We start from the raw sequence: 20,695 nt of genomic DNA, 5'->3' as shown, positions 1-20,695 counted from the left end.
AAAGTCCTCTTCAGACTCATGAAACACATGCAATAACGCCAAATGCAGGAAGATCACAGGCCAGTGGGTTGGAAGTCTTCTGGATGCAGTGGTGGTGTACGCATCTCAGCACTGGCAGGGCTCTCTACGTGACTTCTCTGGCTCAATTTTCTTGTATTTTGGTCATCAGAGATTAGTGTTCGAGATCACTGATTCTTGTTTCCTTTGCTTCCATCCTTCTATTGTGTACTCTCCAAGTGTTATTTAGTTCTAATATTTCATTGTTTGTTTTTTGAATTTTTTATGTAGACTTGTTGAATTATTTCTAGCTTTCCATTTAGTTTGTCAGAATGGTCTTTTAAAATATTCATGATTTCCTATGTAGGTGCCTCTGGGGTTTTTTTTGGGGGGGGGTTTGTTTTGGGGTTTTTTTCTCCTATTTCTATCATTTTTTCCCCCAGTTGTTTAAAATTTGCTGGAGAACTCTCTTATGGGAGTACCCAATGCCCTCTCCTCTTCCAAGATCTCGGAGTCCACATTTCTATGTACTAATTGAGTTATTTTCTCCCATTTCTGAAAGTGTGCAGAGATTGTTGTTTCCGAGACATGGAATTATTGTCTGTTTTTTGTTGTTTGTTTGTTTTATGCTTGTCTCTGCATACAAAACAATCCCAATTCATTTATTGTGTAATTCATAGTAGTCAAGCATGGCCAGGCAGTTAAGAACAAGCCCACCCCTAGGAGGAACCAAGAGCAGAAAACAATTAAATATATTTTCCTATTACAGGCCTGAATTTGAGGTTGACTTTCAAGTTGCCAGGGAATGCAAGGCAGTGATTGACAAGACCAACACCATGGAGTAGAGAAAAGACTGTTTCCAACACTGCTGGCCAGGACTGTTTTTGCAGGCTCTGTATAGTCTTAGTGTGGTCCAGTTTTTATTTTAGCATGGGCCTGCAGGCAGGCAGATGCTAGCACTTTGAATCCTGGGCCTATGGAGTAACACTCAATCACTGCCATCCTGATTCTCCCCGCTAATATATACCCTCCCAATTCTAAACTGCCAGAGTCTGTCCATCATCCCACTCCGCTGGGGAAGTTATGCCACAGTCCAGTCCCCAAGAGTTCTAGCCAGGTCAGGAGTTGGGATCCAGTTCACAGCAAAACAAAATCTCCCCTATCTATGTATCTTCCTATGTATCTTCGTAGCCGAGTTTGGCCTCAACCCCTTCCCAGTTATGATGGGGAATTGTTAATTAGCAGTAAAAGGGAGGGAGGGGGCAATCAGCTCACTGCCAAAGCTCATCGCCAATGTCCAGAGAGCCAGGAAAAAGGGCTGCTTTACAGACATCCTGCAGAGCAGCACAGAATCCAAGGATTTTTATATGATTTTTTTTGTGTCAGTCCCTCCCTCTGAGGCACTGAGATGGAGTTAGCAGAGTTTTCTGTTCTTTAAGTGAAGTACAGAGAGCTCAGGCTGCTGAAAGTCAGTAAGCAGGGATTAAGCAAGGTCTGACTACACAGCCATGTTGGATCTCTTGCTGTGTGTTTTTCTGATTTGTTGTTGTTGTATTATTGGTTTAGTTATTCTTTGTTTTGTTCTGTATTGTTTTGAGTACTGTTTTTAGTGTTATCATTTCTACGTGCCAGTGACTTGTCTGTTGCTCCCACATTTGTCTGCTTTTGTTGATTCTGTACCCAAAGTGTTCCTGTTAGCAATTTTTCTAATGCTAGTCTTAGTTTTTCAAATTCCTTCAGTTTTTCCTTGTCTGGAAATATCATGATCTCTCCCTCATATTTGAGAGAAAATTTTTCTGGATTCTTCTTGACAGTTATTTTTTTCTTTCAGTATTTTATATTTATACCAGTACATTCTTTTCTTATTTGCATGATTTTTGCTGAGAAGTCCAAGCTTATTCTTGCTGGTTTTCTTTTGCAGGTGGACGCTCTGTTTTCTGTAGCTGCTCAGGGTTCTCTTCTTCTCCTTCACATTGTCACAATATATTGTTCCTTGGGCCTCTGTCCTGTTTTGGATTGTCAATTTCTTAAATACTTTTTTCTCCTCATTTATGGTGTTGAAGTTCTCTTCCATGATATCTTGTATCATTTTCTCAGTAGTTTTTGTTAGTGGTGATTTCCTCTTCCTCCACGAACCCATTGATGGTTGTGAATATTGATGGTGTTCCACATTGTTCACATGTTTTCTCAATTCCTTCCCTTTTTTGTTGATTGTTTCTCTTGTCAGTTGTATCTGAAAGGATTGTCTTTTAACTCACTGATTTGGTTTCTTATTTCTTCAATTTTATTACTCTAATCTTTTATTGTATTCTCTATTTTCATTATTTTATTATTTATCTTAAGGAGATCTACTTGGTGTAGCGTTTCTAATCTTTTATTATTTTTCCTTCTGTTGTAGGCATGTCAGTTCCACTATCCTGAATTCTATTTATGATCATCCCAGAATCTTTTCTTCACTGAAATCCTTTAGGTTTGTGTGTTGTTCAGTTGTCTGTGACTGTTTTCCTTGATTTTTTTCTGTGTACTAAAATGGACTGCTCTTCCGTGGCATTGTGGTGCAGTCCCGAGTGGCCTGCCAGGTTGTGCGGGAGCACGTGACTCTTGCTAAGTTGTTGAGACGGCTGGGGTCTTGCTTGCTTGTGGATGGGGATATAGCTGAGGCCTTCCTTGCTGGGCTGCTGGTTTGGCCAGGATACAGAAATCCTCAGGGCCTTCCTTCTTAATTATTACTTTTGAACCATAGAGTTTGTCTTTATTTTCTTTTTCTTTCTTTCTGTTTTTTTATTAAAGATTTCATCCATATTCTTGACAAAATACCATGCGACCAGTAATGTTCTGAGACTTGGCCTAGTTGAAAGATTTCCTACTATAATAATTAAAATTCAGCAAATACCTTTTACAGCTCCAAGATTTAGCGTCATTGGTGATAAACTGTCTTTACCAAGATACCTCACAGCTTGACTGAAAATCAGTCACATGAACGACAGCCCTTAGTTCCTTGTCTTCTTCTAACTAAATTGCCCCTAACAGCTTAAACATGAGCGCTACAAAATTCTAAGGTGATGTATGCGCTCTTTTGCCCCTGTCATTGGGGAACATTTTCAATTCTGCAATCCAGTTGGAACCCTACAATGAACTCTTGATCCTTCTCTGCAGAAATTTGTTATCTCTAGCTAGATTAGATTTTTCACAGCTAATCTAACTGCTGTAGGGGTTTGCAGAGTGAGGACAGAGCCTTGCTATTGGATTTGTCCAATTCATTTGACTCCAGGACTATAATTGCACTTATGTCTTACAAGGCTTTTATAGCCTCAGGCTGGCCAGCAGCATAAAAAACAAATTGGCAATGATACAGTACGAGTGAAAGGGGATGAAAGACCCACATTATCAGTCTCCAGGCAGCACTGTTCTGGCAGGAAGTTTCTTGGTTAATTTACAAATAAAACTTCGATTTTGGGATGGGCACAATGTCAGCTGAACAATGGGGATGTCAGGCCTGACTGTTACTTAGTCAACGTAGCAGCCGGGGCCACTGAGGAGCAGGAATTCTTCAATCAAACAGATGACTCTTTCTGGAGCCAGCTGGCGATGTAATGCAATTAGTCGGGAAAGGAGGTCAGCCTATTTGGTGTGTACCATGACCAGTGTCACCAGTGGAGTGGTGAAATGGCAGCAGCAGGCAGAATGGACTGGGTGGAGGCATTTGGAGACTGTCAGGAGGAGAATTAGCAGGACACAGTGTCGTTGATTTCTTCAGACGTAGGAACAGGCGTATTTGTTCTGAGCCTGGCAAGCACTAGCACATTTTGAAGCCTGTTATGCAGCTGAAGGGGGCATTGGTGTGAATTACAGCTCCAATCATGTAGGAGAACCATCCATCTCCTGGATTACTCAAGAATCAGATGGGCTTAACTTTGATGCACTGAGCACACACACTAAGGATTCCTAACTTAATAATTAATAATTATCTAACATGATAATTAATAATTAAATTTGATAGTCATTACAATGTTCCAAAATTTGCAAAATGACATCTATATAACAATACCCCTTCGACTTAAGCAGCACTTTGAGATTTCCAAAGTATTCCATTGTGACCTGATACCACTAACACTTTGGCCATATAAAGTTAATTTGTGTTACTTATGTTGGTATTGTAGGTAAATGAGAGTGTGTTTGCTCTTTGCTCCACATATTTCAATCAATTACTCCTATAATCTTAGCTGTTAGTTTTGTGAATTAGTTCAGTAAATTGTAATGTGTCCAGAGGTCTGAGGCAAGTAATATTGAAAGAAGCTATGAGATGATGAATATTACATAACTGACACATAAAAAGAGCCCTTCCTTACCTCGTAATTACTGCTTTAATAGGATGATTCTATTAGTATGATAATATTCTCCCTGGGTTGTGTTTCTAGAATACAGTTGCAAACAAAATTATGAAAAACTTACTTTGATTATGTTATTAAATCACCCCTATAGGATTTTGTCATCACTGTGTAATCTCAGAGCTAACACCTTGTAACTGAAATTTCTGGATCAAAGGAGCTGTCATGTGGTTTAATGTGCTGGTATGGGGTGGAAACAGCACATTTGAGTGTTTAATAGATGAGTTGTTGCCATTCAGACATTTGTGCCAGCATTCTGCCAAGGGTCATAGAACCACCCAGAGGGTTGGCACTTTTTGCTTGACAAGAAGTATAGCCATTAACTCTGGGTCACCCTAGCTTTCACAATTATTTCTGCTGTTCTATATCTGTCCTCACCACCCCTTAAGTTCAATACTACTCATGTTTTCACTCCAGAAGGACTGAATTTTAGGAGTATATTTCAGGTCTGTACATGATTTAATTTTTTTAAAAAAGGAAAGAAAGGTATCTAAAATGGAAATAGATACAGAGGGGTTTCAAAGTGATGTGGACCCAGTGTCATCTTTTTCTTTTAAAGTATTTAGCCTTTATACAACTAATTCACTCACTGCCATTCCAATTCATAGGCTTCAAAAAGTTCATTGAAAATGCATTATCTTTAAATACCTTTTTCCCACAAACTTTTTTGAAGCACTTTCTGTGTGAATGGAAGTGGAGGAAAAATATATATTGGGCAATTTTATATTTTAAAAGCCATCACATTGACTTGCGTCATATACCCACAGTTGCATTTGTCCCAGAGCCCATATTCAGACACAATTGAATCATGCTTCCCTCACAGTAGATACAAAGATACAGTTGCACATCTCTTTAAATAATTGATGTGTACAGTTGTCCCCAGAAGTATTGGGGAGTGAAGAATAAGAAGACATTGAAGCAAGCAGCATCCTTTACAACCTTATAAAAGGAATGGAAGCCATTCTAGGGTCACGCTGGCTTTCTTGTTGTACTATAAAGGAAATTGTATGTGTCCCAAAAGGTTTTAAAAGCAAGTATTCCAGAATTTATTTTTATATCTCTAAGACAAAATAAAACAATAGCTTTGACACATGCCTGTAGTTTATTGAAATGCCTCTGAATTTAGCCACATTTAGTGCTAAATTAAGACAATCTAAGAAGACAGCAATAGGTTTTCGTTGTAGTAGGCAGCATGTGAGAGGATTGAAACCCTGAGTTAATGATGGGTATCAAAGAACGTTCACCCAGTTGTGGTGATACCTTTAAGTTTGGCTAACATTTTAATCATTATATTCTAGTGTTGCTATTCATATTTCATATGGTTTCACCAGCTCGAGATGGCACAGTCATTGATGGGAGTTTTCTCAAGGTGCTCTTGCAACGAGCACAGCTCAGCACAGAAACCCCGAAGAGTGTCCTCCTTGGAGGCCTGCTAGAGAGCCTACAGTTGGATGTTGGAATGCTCGGCTGTTTCACGGAAAGTGATAAGCCAAGTGGAGTGAATTATTTGAACTATGATAACACATGTAGCTTTGGGCGCAGGTTTTGGTAGTTGTGGAATACTATAAGTAACACTGGATTTTCCGAAGCCGCAGCCCAGGTCGCCACGCTCTTTCTAACAAACATGCATCTTGGGTGGTAGGTGCCTTGGCCTCCCAGAACCCCTGTTTATCTGTATTGTGGTCTACCTCAGAGTTATTGGAAAGATTAAATAAGACGATGTGTGTAATACTTTCTATACAGTAAAGCACACTTTAAATGCTGGGTACTATTATTTTTTTAATAAAATTTAAGTAATATTTATTTGTTTTCTAGACGGGTAATTTTACACATACTTTTTCTTAAAGGTTTGTTTTAAGTCAAGTGTATACAGTCGGTAACAATTATGTTATATTGGCTTATGTTCTCCTATAATCACGTTCTTTTTTCTTAATGACCATTGAATTAAGAGTCTTATGAAGGTCTACTATAATGTAGAATAAAAGACTCATATCACTAATTATTCAGAAATATGGTCAGCAATGTGAAGCATAAGACTTTGATACAGAAGTAGAATTCCATTTTTAAAATGTTTTAAATATCAATCAGCTATAAAGAGAATTGATATTTTAATATATGCTGCAACAGATGAACCTTGAAAGTATGTTGAATGAAATATGTCAGATACTAAAGGACAAATACTGTATGTTCCTCCTTATGTAAAATATTTAGAACAAAATCCTTAGACACAGCATTAGTGGTTATTTATTAGTGGTTATTAGGACCTTGGAGTCTTGATAAATGAGAACTTACTGCTAAAAAGTACCAAGTTTCTATTTGTGGTGAAGAAAAACTTGAAGTGGGTTGTAGGGACGGTGGCACAACATGGTGAATATAATTAATGTTACTGAATTGCACATTCTTTTAAAGGTAATTAAAATGGCCCCAAATTGCTATATTTTATCACTTTATTTTCAGTCCTTGGAAAGGCCATATCCCCATCTAGCCATGATGTTACATGTGTTGCTTACATAAATTATCCTAGGCCCAATGTGTTTCATAAAGATTATTTTTATGTTTAGGCACTTTTGCTTTTTAAAATCCTCATAAAAGACATTGGAGTTGTAGCCTTTTTTGATAGTGAAATATTTATGCTGCTGAGTATTATAATTCAATTTGTAAGTCACGACCCTCATAAACTGCTGTTATCACTCCGATTAGTAAAGAGCCGATTTGCTGTTGCAGCTCCGTCACTTGGGGAATGACGAGGTGCACATCATCTGGTCTGAGCACTCCAGGGACTACCACGGGGGGCTTATCCCGACCGCCTTCGGGGATGTTTTAATCATTGTTTACCCAATGAAGAATCACATGTTCTTTGTCGCCATAAGGAAGAAACCTGAGGTACATTTTTATCGTCTTATCATGTGGACTTATTATCCATTCTTTTTAAAAAACAATGATATAGTTGTGCTATAGGAACTTTTTTCAACAGGTGAATGTCTTACATTCCTGAGTTATATGTGTCATATGAGAAATAAATATGAATTGAGAATTTTTAAAGGATCTTGCGTCTTCAACACAATATTCTATACTTTATTACTGGTCCTCTTTGAAAATTATGTCAAAGAAAGTGGCTATTTTTTAAAGCATTAAGTTTTTTAAACTTTATACTTTAAAAGTTATACCTTTAAGTGTTGGACACATTGATAAAGAATAAGAGTGAAATAAGCTACATACCGTATCTAACATTTTGTGGCTAACTGGAAATGTGGATGTGCCCTTTCCTGACTGATGGAGCTTCCTGAGCCTCAGACTAATGCTAATGTAAGTCAATCTAAGGATTGAAGACATGTCTATGAAGAACCTGTGTGTGATGGTTTTTAAACATTGATTTTTAACAATTGTGTCAATTGACATTGATCATGGTATTGAATGGAACAACGCAACTCTCTGTGTGTGTGTGTGTGTGTGTGTGTACTAAATTAGCTGCTGTTTCTATCCATGTTATATTTCAGTGGTATTTTAGCTGTGCTTACTATAAATCCATTGCTAGTGAGTCAGTTCCAACTCCTATTGACCCTGTAGGCCAGAGTAGGACTGCCCCACAGTTTCCAAGGCTGTAATCTCTACCAAAGCAGACTGGCACACCTTTCTCCCATGAAGCACCAGTAGGTTCAAACTGCCAGGTTCTCTGTTAACAGACAGATACTTAACCACTGCACCACCAGGTCTCCTCTGTGCTTAATATAGAGATTTATTTTTTGTTTGGAATTTTTGTTTTAAGTTTTATTTAGACATTTAGCACCACTCCTCAAGAGAAAAATGACTTCTTGGAGGTATTTTTCAGCTGATAAGAAATATAACTTCATTTTCATTCCAAATTGTTTTCCTGAAGGAACAGAGATTGATTGCTCACGTTTGGATTATAACCTAATGTAATACAGTTTTGAGAAGGATTAAATGAGCAATAAATGGAAAGTGCTTCAAATGTTGCCTGGACCGTAATAAGGCTGTTAAAGTGTTAGTTATTATCATTGTTATTGCCATTCATATTTCTTATTAGAGCTTCTACCATGGCAATAAAATAAATAATAAAACCCAGGTTTAGCATGCTTATTAACAAGATACAATATGAGTCAACTCCTGGATCCAGAAAAGTCTTACTCTATCTCATGAAAAGCTTGATAGAAACTGTGGCTTTGTAAGATTGATGATTATATTTTATTGCTCAAATTGCTAACATAAAGGGAACCCTTTTTCTACTCTGGAAGCAAAGATACCAAAAGTTATTCCATATTAAATGCCTGTATTATTATCTGGGTATGAAGTTTTTGATTTTGTATAAACACTTGTACTTTAATAAACTAAATTTCAATATTATAGAACTAAAACATTATCTTATAGCTTTCAAAATCAGAAAAATATGTTTTGTTAATAATGTGTTTTTTAAATGCTCTCTTGGCATACAGTAATTAGCTTTAATATTTACCACAGACTAGCACAGCCCTGAGAAATGTCATGTAACACCCCCCAAATATCAACTTTATATTTGAAGTAAATCACAAATATAAAATCTGTTTGAATTCACTTGCTAGTATCAAAAGTTATTATAAATATGGTAGCACACTTACAATGCATAGAAATAAACATTAATATGCCTTTAAATAAAATGTGTGTTAGTTTATAAATGTGGTCATAAATTCTGACAAAATAAATTGAACAAAGTCACTTTTTTAGTATTTTATTTAAAAAATCTGAAGGGAAGAATAGCATAATGGTCAACTGGATATTTAGTGATATCCATACATTTAAAGCACAAGCCATTACAATGTAATAAAATTAATCCAGACATTTCCAGGGCAAGGATGGCTGACCTTTTGTTCACCAACCACTGACCCCGGGGTGAATGCAAGAGGCTCACGGAGGGAAAGTCTGTTTGTTTGGCTTCAGTCCTTGGTATTTAAACTGCATTCCCTAATCAAATGAAAAGGCTCTCCTCTATCAGGTTACTAAATCCATGGCAACATTTGGCCTTTTATATCCATGTTAGCCTTTTTGTTTGCATCTAAGTAGAGACACCTGGAGCAATGTTAACATTAACCGATTTAACACTAATAGCTTCATTATATAAGAATTTTTGATCAGATAGCTGCTACTTTTGTTATATTGCTTCAGCTTGTGTTGTCATTTTTTTTTATCTCCCTGCTTGGCAACCAGGCAATGATTTGCAATTTTTTTGTCTTGATTAATTAAGCAATATAATTATCAGTAACCGTGATGCAGTCTTTGCTCAACAAAGCTTCTGAGAGAAAACAATGGTAAGTCTGTTAGTATGAATGCATTCCACGCGTCCCAGATGCATGAGGATATTGTGGACAATGAGAGGAAAGGCCGCCTGTGAGCGAGGACAAAGGGTGCCATGCAGACTCGACACACTGCACATACCGCCAGGGACATGCTGCAGGCTCCCTGGGACACAGACGCCTCGTTAGATTACAGCTAGTCAGCAGAGATTAATTCTTAGCCATTTGCTGCAATAATTTACCCATTCCCCAGTCTTTTAACTAGTGCTCCTTGCTATAGAAGTGAAGGCTTTGTACTCAAAAGACTTATTTAACCTTGCCTACTTTGAGAGATCTCTACCAAAATCATTATTTTTGCTTAGAAATTGTAATGAAGCAGCTGCTTGGAGTTAAGGAATATTTTTTGTGAGATGGTGGGGAAGGACATGCACAAGTTTCAGAAATTGTAGGTAGAGTCACCTGTTTTATCAGAAGACAGTGTGAATCTGGTCTAAGTGAATTTTTTTTTTTACTGTTCACTAGGCAGGCATTCTGCTAAAAAAATCATTTTAATTGTTTTTAGAAGATGGGGAGACCATCAGCACACAAAAGTGCTGCTCACTGCATAGGGTCATGCATATTCAAATTGCGCTTTCATTCACTCTGCCTCATTAATAGCATATGTAATAATGTAGGGCTATTTGTGATACAAGCGCACAGACAGCATTGCTTCCAAGTCCTTTGAAATTTAACATACTTCTGTTTTTCACTCCATACACCTCCTTTAAAGATACAAATTATGTGCCTGGCAGAATCAGCCTCCTTCTCTAAACAATAAACAGCATTTGAGAAATGGTATGTTAGAGAAGTATGAGTGTGCTTGTGAGAGTACACAAAGCCCTCGTGTCTGAGAGAGGCTGCTCATTACTTGAGCTTGAGCTTTTTATTGAACTTTTTGTTTCATTAAATTAAAAAAAATCAGTGTTCTTAATAGCATAATTTTATTGTATAGTAATATTGTAAGTTAGCCCATCTCCATAAATATTGACAAAATAGTGGCTTGGTCATGGAATGGAAATTCTTATCATCAGTCTTCCGATTTTTCTTACTTTATTTATTAAGTCGGCAGCCAGGAAGACTTGCACATAGAGCGGAGCATAAATGATTTGAGGGGCTAGTTAAAATGCCCAATTTGTTCTTCAGAAAAGTGATTCTTAACGCCTTTACATTGCAGAGATTACTCCCTTTCTTTCAGTAACTGAAAGTTAATATTGGTGTTTAGAAAGTTTGTTTTCCTGAGTATGTGAAAGGGAATGTCAGTCGCTGGTGGTGCAGCTCTCTCCAGGCACTGTAATAACTAACCGGCTGTCTGACTGAAGGCTGGATGCCGTGGAGCAGCATTGGCCAGAAATAGTCCACACCTGAGGGGTCTTCCTTGTTACCCTCACCAGGGCCAACGTTACCAAATGAAAGTAGGTTAATGTCTTCTAAGCTCCACTTGTTTGGCTCTTGTAGACCTGGGCATGGAGAAGAAAACAGGTGGTGATTAGATGATGTCTGAGAAATATAAAAAGAATAATAATAGAATAGGTGTTGGGAGCCCAAAGTTTCAGTCTTAATGCTTGCACACCTAATAAGTGGTTTTATAGGTGGGTCTCTTAATTTCTTAGATCTTAGCTTTCTCAGCTGTCAACTTGAGGTTGGTGACCCTTACCTCTGGATAGTCCTTTCAGGATAAGGGTTCTGAGGGCTACTTTAAAATAATAGACCCCTTTTCCTCAAGTCTGCTGTCAACTTGATTGTGAGCACAGTGGTTTGGGGCCCTCTGGAACCGCAGCAGCGGTTGCACGTGTCTGTGCCCTTCTTCAGGATGCAGTCCTGCCCAGTAGCTTCACCTGGAGTAAGTGTCCAGAAGTGATGGTTAAGGATTTTGTGCCAATAGTGGCAGCCTGTTTACATGTGAAGCCCCAAGGTGCGCAGGTGGCACCTGTGTTTGAAAGGAAGCGTACTACCAATAACTTCATTATATAGAGTGTTGGACTTTGCAACATGGCTATGTACAGTTTTCCTTTTTCTAATTGGAAATACACAATTTAAAAATATATCCCAACCCCAACAAAATCACTTTTTTGAGAATAAGTCATACACTTTTAAATACTCTGAGAGAAATTCTCATGGGTAATAAGTTGTTAACTTTGGAATTCGCAAAGAAGTACCTATTTAGAAAAGAAAGTGAAAGTAACAGACAACTAGAATTTAGTAAAACAAGTTGGTAAATTATTTACTGCTGCATATTTTATGTTAGCAACCTTTTTTGTTGAGTAAATGAATGAGATTTTTGAGAATTATATATACAAGCAGATGTTATTTGCAGATGTTATATTAAAATTTCTTCTCTAATTCATTGCCACTTCTAATTAGAGGAATTCCCTGGACACAAGAGATTTATATTACTCTTTTTGTCTAGTTTTTTGACAGATTATGCAAGTGACCCTCTAGCTCTTGCCAAAGAGTAATAAAGAGCATTTGGGTACAAGATAAGCTTCAATACAAATGGGGGAAAATCTGAAGCCTATTTTCAGCTCCTAGCTCCTCTTTTATCTCAGACAACAATTTGGCTACTGAAAATTCCTTTGCAATTGATTTATGACATCATTTTCCTTTTTTTTAAAACTTGTTTATACATACTTCTCCCAGTCATTCACCCCATGTTTTATCTACTGTGGTTGGCCAGAACCTGCCTGTCTAAATATTCACCAAATGGCAGTTGGCAGACCCAGCTTTGTGTCAGCAAACTAGATGGTTCTCTCTCTCTCTGCCTCTGAGCAACAGCAGCAGGAAGGCCAGGCCTAGAAGAAAATGGCGTGTTCTCCAGAACTCAGCACACATCTACGGCCCTGAGTTCTTCAGCTGCAAGTGTAATCAGCTGGCCCAGCAGGACAGGGAGGCTCAAGGTGTCAGAACCACATAAGTCCCCTCTGTGAAAGGAAAAAGAAGGTCCATTGCCCACCACTCCCACCCCCAGATTCCAGATTTATCCTCAACTGTATATGTTCTGTAGTACATTTGAAACGCATTCATTTGTCATTCATTGTTTTTGGATTATTTGTGCGTTTTGTTTTCTTCATGAATACTTGTATCCCAGTTCCACCTCACTGCTCACTGGACTGTTTTTACTGTAAGTCGTGAGGGAAAGTAGCTTTTCTTTTGTTTTTAGAGTCTAATTTAAATAAAAATTTTAAAGTTTGCTAAGTGTAGAGGAATTAAAGGGTTATTCACACATTCTTTGTATTGATTGACTGACTCTATTCGTTCATTCATTTATTGCCATTATTCCTTGGACCAGGAATGACTTTAGATACTTTGAGTAACTCCTTGATTTTCTTCTGTGGAATTAAAATCATCCACTTTCCCACCCTAGTACTAAGAAAGAGGAAAAAATGGTTACTACTAAGCACTAATAACATTCACAGTGCCCATCTTTCTTTGATTCCTGTCTGGACTTCTCAGGTCTGATTATTTCCTCTGTGCTACAGGATTTGGGTTGAATCCTCTCACTATATTCATTCAATCTGCATGCTGAGAAAATAATCAGAAAAACGATTATATGAAAAAAAATGTGGTATCAGGATTAGAGGAAGGCGTATTAATAACTTGCAATATACAGATAATACCACCTTGCTTGCTGAATGAAAGGGCTTGAAGCACTTGCTGATGAAGATCAAGGATTGCAGCCTTCAGTATGGATTACAGCTCAATGTAAAGAAAACAAAAATTGTCACATTTGGATTTTATCTTGCTTGGATCTACAATCAATGTTCATGGAAGCAGCAGTCAAGAGATCAAACAACACATTGCATTAGGTAAATCTGCTGCACATGATCTCTTCAAAGTGTGAGGACTGTGGCAGTTACATAATCTCCTGTCAATTTTAGTGAAGGGGTGGAGTCTAGCCTGTCAATCAGGTCATAGCCACAGTGCCTATGTGTGGGCATGGCATTCCCAGGACTCTTCTTCCCTGAAGGTGGTACACACACACTATCTGCTTCAAATTCCTATTGACAAGCCACAGAGAGATACACTGACAGATGGCGAGCCCTGGAGCTGGAGGAGCCAGCACTGAGATGCTTCCACTGGCACTGGTTCTACAGGACTTTCTACCCACTGGCCTGTGATCTTTTGCATTGTGTCGTTGCATGTGTTACATGAGTCTGAAAAGGAATTTATAGAATGGTATTGCACATGATGAGCTTATATCAGACTTATGGACTTGGTCTTGACTAGGCTAGGATGCTTCCTAATATACAGCTACACTTTGATAAAAAGCTGTCCTGTGCACACGAGTGTGTCTGGATTTGTTTCTCTAGGCGACCTGGACTAACACAAGGACTAACTTGAGCCTAACCCAAGACATAATATTTTCAACTGCTTCATATGCATGTGAAAGTTGGACCTTGACTAAGAAATACTGAAGAAAATTTGATGTGTTTGAATTATTCTGCCCACAAAAACCTGAAAGTCCTATGTACAAAATGGATTGGCAAACACATTGGCTGCAACAATGGACTCACACATAAATGTGAAGATAGCTGACGGAGGACTGGCAGTGTTCCATTCTGTTGTACGTAGCATTACTCCGAGTCAGGACAACCCGCCAGCACGTAACAACAGTAGCAGCATAGGTACTAGCCTCAGAAGACCTTTGCCTTACCTGTCCAGTTTTCAAATCTTCATTTTTAACTGGAACCCCTTTGTCCAGTTCATCAAATAGAGGGAAAGCTGTGGCACTCACCACCACCATTTCACCCTGGCCTTTGTGTGGTTATAAGTTTGGCTGTGATCCAAATGGTGGGCAGTTCAAAACCACCAGCAGCTCTGACAAAGACTGGGCTTTCTACTCTTGTCAACAGTTACAGTCTTGGAACCCCACAGGGGTGGGGGTGGGGGGTGGTTGCTGTGAGTCAGAAATTAATTGCTGGCAGTGAGTTTGGTTCTAGGCATGGCCACGAAACAAAAGATAAAACGTCCCAGCAGACCTTGCTGTAAAAATGTGGAGAGGACAGCAGATTTGCAAATGACCCATCACTGGACCCATCAGAGCTGGTCCCACATTCAAGGCAGAGCAGTGTCTATCATGCATATATTGTGTCAAGGGATGGGGTTTTGCCCTCCTGAAATCTGAATGTATTAAAGGAGACAATCATTAAACTAGTAAATGGTTGAACTAGACACTTCCAAGTAGAGATCAGTGTTAGAAAAAAATAAGGTACGTGATACATAGGCAGAAAGGTAGGCAGAGAAGCGCCCATTTGATCTTTGTTCAAATGGAGCAGGAGAGCCAACCTTACAGTTGGGATACAGAGAAGATAACAAGAACAGAGTGGAGGCAGCATGAGCATCATGGGTTAGGATCTGGGACAGAAAGATGTCACTGGGGTCATTCAGGGAACATAGGCGTGATAGAGAAGCTGAGACAAAAAGAAGTGGCAGGGCAGGTCACATGACCTCAAGACCATGAGGAGGGCTTAGGGCCCAAGTACTGACCTGGCTGGACTTCAGAAAAGCAGTTCACTTCTCCTGCCTTCATTTATCTGTAAAACTGGAGTGAGAGTGCTGATTTCGCGGGGTTGTGAGAATTAGATCATGTATATTGAGCACCAGGCCAGAACCTGGCCCAGTGTTAATGGGACTTAATAACAATAGCCACAGCAATAGAGCCATCATCAAAAATCAGGTTTGTTTTGTTTGTTTGTTTTACCCCCAGTCAATGATTCATTTATCATCTTTTCTAAATATAACCATTTAATGAATAAAAATATATCAATTATATAAATTTTCATCTCAAGCTGATAAGAATCCAAAAGTGGCTAAAGGGAAGCACAGGTCCAATGAAGGCCCTCTTTAAAAGATATGGAGGGACCATAATTGTTCCCTCAGAGTCTCTCAAAGTTGAAACTTGTTTCTCATCTTTCAGGAAACTTTCTTCCGGGACCTTCATTGTTCCCAGTCTGACACTTTGATTCTCTTGTTGTGCATTATAACCTTTTCATAGGGTTAGGGTTACTTAGAGGACCTTCTCAGAATTGAGAAAACTTTGTACTTTTATGAAATGCCCCAACAAGTTCTGTTTTTCTAAGCTTATATGTAGAATTCGTGCATGTGGCCCCCTGGTGTATGAGACTGTTCATTCTCTCTGGAAGTGGTACTGTGCATCTTTTGTCGGCCATGGGAAATCTCCTCCGTAATGGGAGGCTCCATGGTCTTGCATGTATCTTGTCTTGATGATAGTCCTCATGTCTTACTTATGGGGCACTTCTGACTTTACAGCCGCCATAACCGAGCAACTCTGGGGCTGGTTTTGATCTTTCACCAGTGCTGACATGAAAAATGAACTCATGAAAATGAACTAATTATTTCTGCTGGCATTGAGTATAACCCAAGAGTGTTCTTCGGGCTTTTTGTTTATCGCTCAGTGATATTGGAGCTCCATGAATTTTCTAAGATACCTATTCTAGAACTTTCTATTTTTCTCCAGTCTATACTCCAAGCTTCTCCACCTGCCTTACTTTCTTTAGTGGTCCAGCCACTGTGTGGAAAGAGTTCTCTTAGAAACTGTGTGCATCCTTTTGCCTTTTTCTGCCTACAGTCTTTTCCCTTTATTTTCTGTTATGTTTTCATCACCAAAAAGTATTAAATTACTGTCTCATGAAATCCATTTTGGAGAACACTGTCCCAGCCAAAAGACGACCACTCATACCTCATCCCTTTGTCCAAGTAATCACATTTACCTGGATTGCTCCTTTTCTACCCGACAAGTCTCTGCCGACACCCACGGACCTTTATCACAACTAGCACGAGGCCTTCTGTGGCTGCCATTTGCTAGAAGACTTCTGAGGTTGCTGAGCATTTTATCTGTACCCAGCTTAAAGCTTTTGTGTTTTCTTTTTCTTCTTTGTCTTCTATAATATATGTTTTCTTTCTCTCCCTAGAAACCTGTTGGTAAGCATTATGATTTATTCTTCTGTATACCTACCCCTCTACAGTTCCTAACAGGACTTTGATCAAAGGAATAAAATAAATAATTATTAAACAAATGAAATTACCATGTATTTTGATCTAGAAAGAGTTTATATATTTTTAGACTTTTCAAGCAAAACTTTAAGTTTTTGATAACCCAGTGTTTGCCAAAATTATCTTATCCTTTTCAAAAACTTTTTATCGTGAATTGGGTAGAGATTTTACAGAGTACATCAGTTCTCCATTCAACAATTTATACATTTTTTTAATGTCCTTGATTACATTCCCCACAATGTAGTTTCGCTCATCTCACTTTTACCCTGGGTTTCCATCTTTCCTTCCCAAACTTTCCAGCCTTCTGAACTTTGCCCTTGGGACTGTTGCCCCTTTGAACATGAATGGTTGGCTATTCTGTTACTGTTCACCTGATAGACCTGCCTGTTGCCTGGATCCAAATTGAGCTACAGGAGTGAGTTCATTTCCAGACCTGAAGGGTAACTAAGAACCAGTCTCAAATTCCACCAGTCTCTTCCAGACTAGTAAACCTAGCCTTCTTTATTTTGTTCTACACTTTTCTTTAATTATATCCGTGATCTTCTAATGTTCTCCCTGTCAGAGCAGTTGATGGTGCTATCGTGGCACCATCTAATTCTGGTCTCAGGGTTCTGGAAGCTGAAATGAGATGAGTGAAACTACATTGTATAGTTACTTCTTTGGACGAATTGATTTATTGTGTCTTTTGATACCCCCCACCCCCACTCTTCTTGGCTCTCAATGGAGAGAGACCAGTAATTGCATTTTAGAGGGTGGTTCACAGACTTTGACTAATTTACTAGTCAGCAACATAGGATAGAGAAAATGTTCATTATAAACTACTTTGTGGCAGTTGACCTGGATGTACCCTTGATATCTGGCCCCGAAGCCCAGTGCCACTTCTTCAAGGTGTTTAGTCATGGCTGAGATGTTTTCATAACGTTACCCCTACATGCCCTACTATATTCATGAATATGTTTGCAGCGTAAGAAAATACATATCTAGCAATAGTCTCTACTAAACCTATATTTATCGGTGGGTATATTCCCATTCGCCTTCCCACACTGGTTTAGCCTTCTTGTCTGTGTGGTCACTTGTAGATTGCTGTTATGACTCTCTTTTGTATGTTTGCACTATGGTTTCTTCATCGATTAACTCATTGATGGGTACAAGGGCAATGAATTTTCTTAATGTAGGTAGGTCTTCGGGCCTAAATCTCTAATTCCCACGCCAAGACCTTTCCCTGCATGGGTCTGGAAACGTTTGAGATGCAAGAGCTAATCCTGTCACTCACAACAATTTAAAAATAATTCAAGAGCCATAAATATATGTTTACAAACAAATGAAATCACCATTATCTGAATGTCCTTGTAAATTTTTTAATTTGACTTCAGAGCCACATTCATGTATCGAGCCACAGGTTGCTGACCACTAGTTTAGTAAGAAGGTGCGGGGAAGAAACAGGATTTACCTGTGAGTAATTTTGAATAGGGTTCTCTGGTTTGCCATCCTGCTGTGTATAAAATGAGCAAGAGAAGGGACCTTATTACCAGCAAGAACCAGAAAGAGTGGAGTACCTCCGTTAGGCCCTGAATCCAGATGACAACTGTACCATCAGAGGAGCAATAGCAGAACCAGGGCAGGAGTCGAAGCACGGGAGTGACAGAATTTGTGCAGGAATCTGCCTTGTAGAGTAGCTACCTCTGGGTACTTAATTGGGGAAATTGGACTTGATAAATTAAAAAAAAAAAAGTGGAGCTGACTGCCATCTGGTTGAAGCTTACTAGGGTGGGGTGCCTCTGGCCACTTCCTTTAAAGGAGCTGGGTTTGCTGAACCAGGGAGCTTGAGCTGAATGCCTTTGGGTTGAGGGTAACAGCAACGTGGTATGTTCCTATGAGCATAGATTAACAGACTGAAACTTTGTAACATGTCCTGATAAACTACCCAGAGCATTTCTCACTGGCATTACAATTTGTTAAACTTCCTTAATTAGCCTCTTAATCATGAATTTTGTTGGCACTGAATTAGCAACAAGTTGTTGATGTTGTTGTTGTTAGGTGCCATTAAGTCGTTTCTGACCCATAGTAACCTTATGAACAAAACATTGCCCAATCCTGTCCCAGCCTCACAGTTGTTCCTTTGCTTGAGCCCATTCTATCTCGTGGTTTGAGTCAGGTACACGTTAGTGCACAAAGTAACATCCTGGCTTTTCAGTACTCTAAAGAGGTCTTGTGCAGCAGATTTACCCAATGCAATGTTTTGTTTGACCTCTTAAGTGCTGCTTCTGTGAGCATTGATTGTGAATCCAGGGAAGACAAAATCCTTGGCAACTTCAATCTTTTCTCCATTTATCATGATGTTACCTATTGGTCCAACTGTAAGCATGTTCATCTTCTTAACATTGAGTAGCTATCCATACTGAAGGCTGCAATCCTTGATCTTCAGCCTCAAGTGCTTCAAGAGCTCCTTAAAGTAAAAAAGTTATGTTATCTGCATATCTCAGTTTTTATTAACCCTTCTTCCAAACTTGATACCACATTCTTCTGCATATAATCCAGTTTATCTGATTATTGGTTCAGCATGCAGACTGAATAAGGATGGTAAGAAGATATAACCCTGATACACACCTTTCCTGATTTTAAACTATGCTGCATTCTTTTGTTCTATTCACACAGCTGCCTCTTGATCCATGTACAACTTCTGTATATGTGCCATGAAGTCTTCTGGAATTCTCATTCTTCTTAAGGCTGTCCATAGTTTGCTATGGTCCACACAGTTGAGTTCCTTGGTATAATAATAAAACTCAAGTAAACATATTTCTGGTATTCACTGCTTTGGGCCAAGATCTATCAGACACCAGCCATGACATCCCTTGTCCGTGGTCCTCTTCTGAATCCGTCCTGAACCTCTGCAGCCATTGTTGGTTGATCTTCAGAATCATTTTACTTGCTTGTGACATCAATGATAGTGATCTATAATTTCAGCATTCTATGGGATTACCTTTCTTTGGAATATATATATATAATCTTCCAGTCAGTTAGCATGTGTGTGTGTGTGTGTGTGTCTGTGTGTGTGTATCTCTTCCAGTCAGTTAGCCAGTAGCTCCTTTCCATATTTCCTGGCATAGATGAGTGAGTGTGCCCAGTGCTTGATTAGCTTACTGAAACATTTCAACTGGAATTCCGTCAATTGCTGGGGCCTTGCTTTTGGCTATTGCTTTTAGTGCAGCCTGAACATCTTTCTTCAACACCATTGGTATTGCTCATATGCTACCTCCTGAAATGGTTGAATGTTGACTAGTTTGTTTTTTTTTGTGGGGGGGGTTGGTACATTGATTCTGTGTATGCTTTCCATCTTCTCTTGATACTTCCTGCATCATTCAATGTTCTGCCCATAGAATCTTTCAATATTGTAACTTGAGCCTTGAATTTTTTTAAATCATTTTATTGGGGCTCATACAACTCTTATCACAATCCATATATACATCAATTGTGTAAAGCACACTTATACATTTGTTGCCCTCATCATTCTCAAAATTCGCTTTCCACTTGGGTTCCTGGAATCAGCTCCTCATTTTCCTTTTTCCTCTCGCCCTCCCTCCCCGCTGCACCCTCCCTCATGAACCCTTAATAATTTATAAATTATTATTGTATCTTATCTTACACTGCCTAGCGTCTCCCTTCACCCACCCTTCTGTTGCCCATCCCCCAGAGAGGTGAATATATGTAGATCCTTGTGATCGATTCCCCCTTTCCACCCTCCCCCTCCCGGTATCACCACTCTCACCGCTGGTCCTGAGGGGTTCATCTGTCCTAGATTCCCTGTGTTTCCAGTTCCCATCTGTACCGCTGTGCGACCTCTGGTTTAACCAGGTTTGCAATGTAGAATTGGGATCATGATAGTTGGGGGGGAGGAAGCGTTTAAGAACTAGAGGAAGGTTGTGAGTTTCATTATTGCTACACTGCACCCTGAGTGACTCATCTCCTCCCCACTAC

The 20,695-nt window shown here is 39.1% G+C and overlaps 1 protein-coding gene across 1 annotated transcript in view; it reads left to right on the top strand.

Annotated features, from left to right (window-relative positions):
* RALGAPA2 (Ral GTPase activating protein catalytic subunit alpha 2) overlaps positions 1 to 20,695 on the top strand; it is a 364,385-nt gene that overhangs the window by 227,203 nt on the left and 116,487 nt on the right. Inside the window, exon 35 of the mRNA XM_045295177.1 lies at positions 7,110 to 7,268. Within this exon, the coding sequence (XP_045151112.1) occupies positions 7,110 to 7,268 (159 nt within the window). The remainder of the gene's footprint in view (positions 1 to 7,109; positions 7,269 to 20,695) is intronic.

The sequence above is a fragment of the Echinops telfairi genome, unplaced genomic scaffold (assembly GCF_000313985.2).
Source record: "Echinops telfairi isolate 266 unplaced genomic scaffold, ASM31398v2 ScPeMD7_5592;HRSCAF=6446, whole genome shotgun sequence".
Taxonomy (NCBI): Eukaryota; Metazoa; Chordata; class Mammalia; order Afrosoricida; family Tenrecidae; genus Echinops; species Echinops telfairi.
The sequence above is the reverse complement of the archived record's forward strand: the minus strand, read 5'-3'. Positions and strand labels throughout refer to the sequence as shown.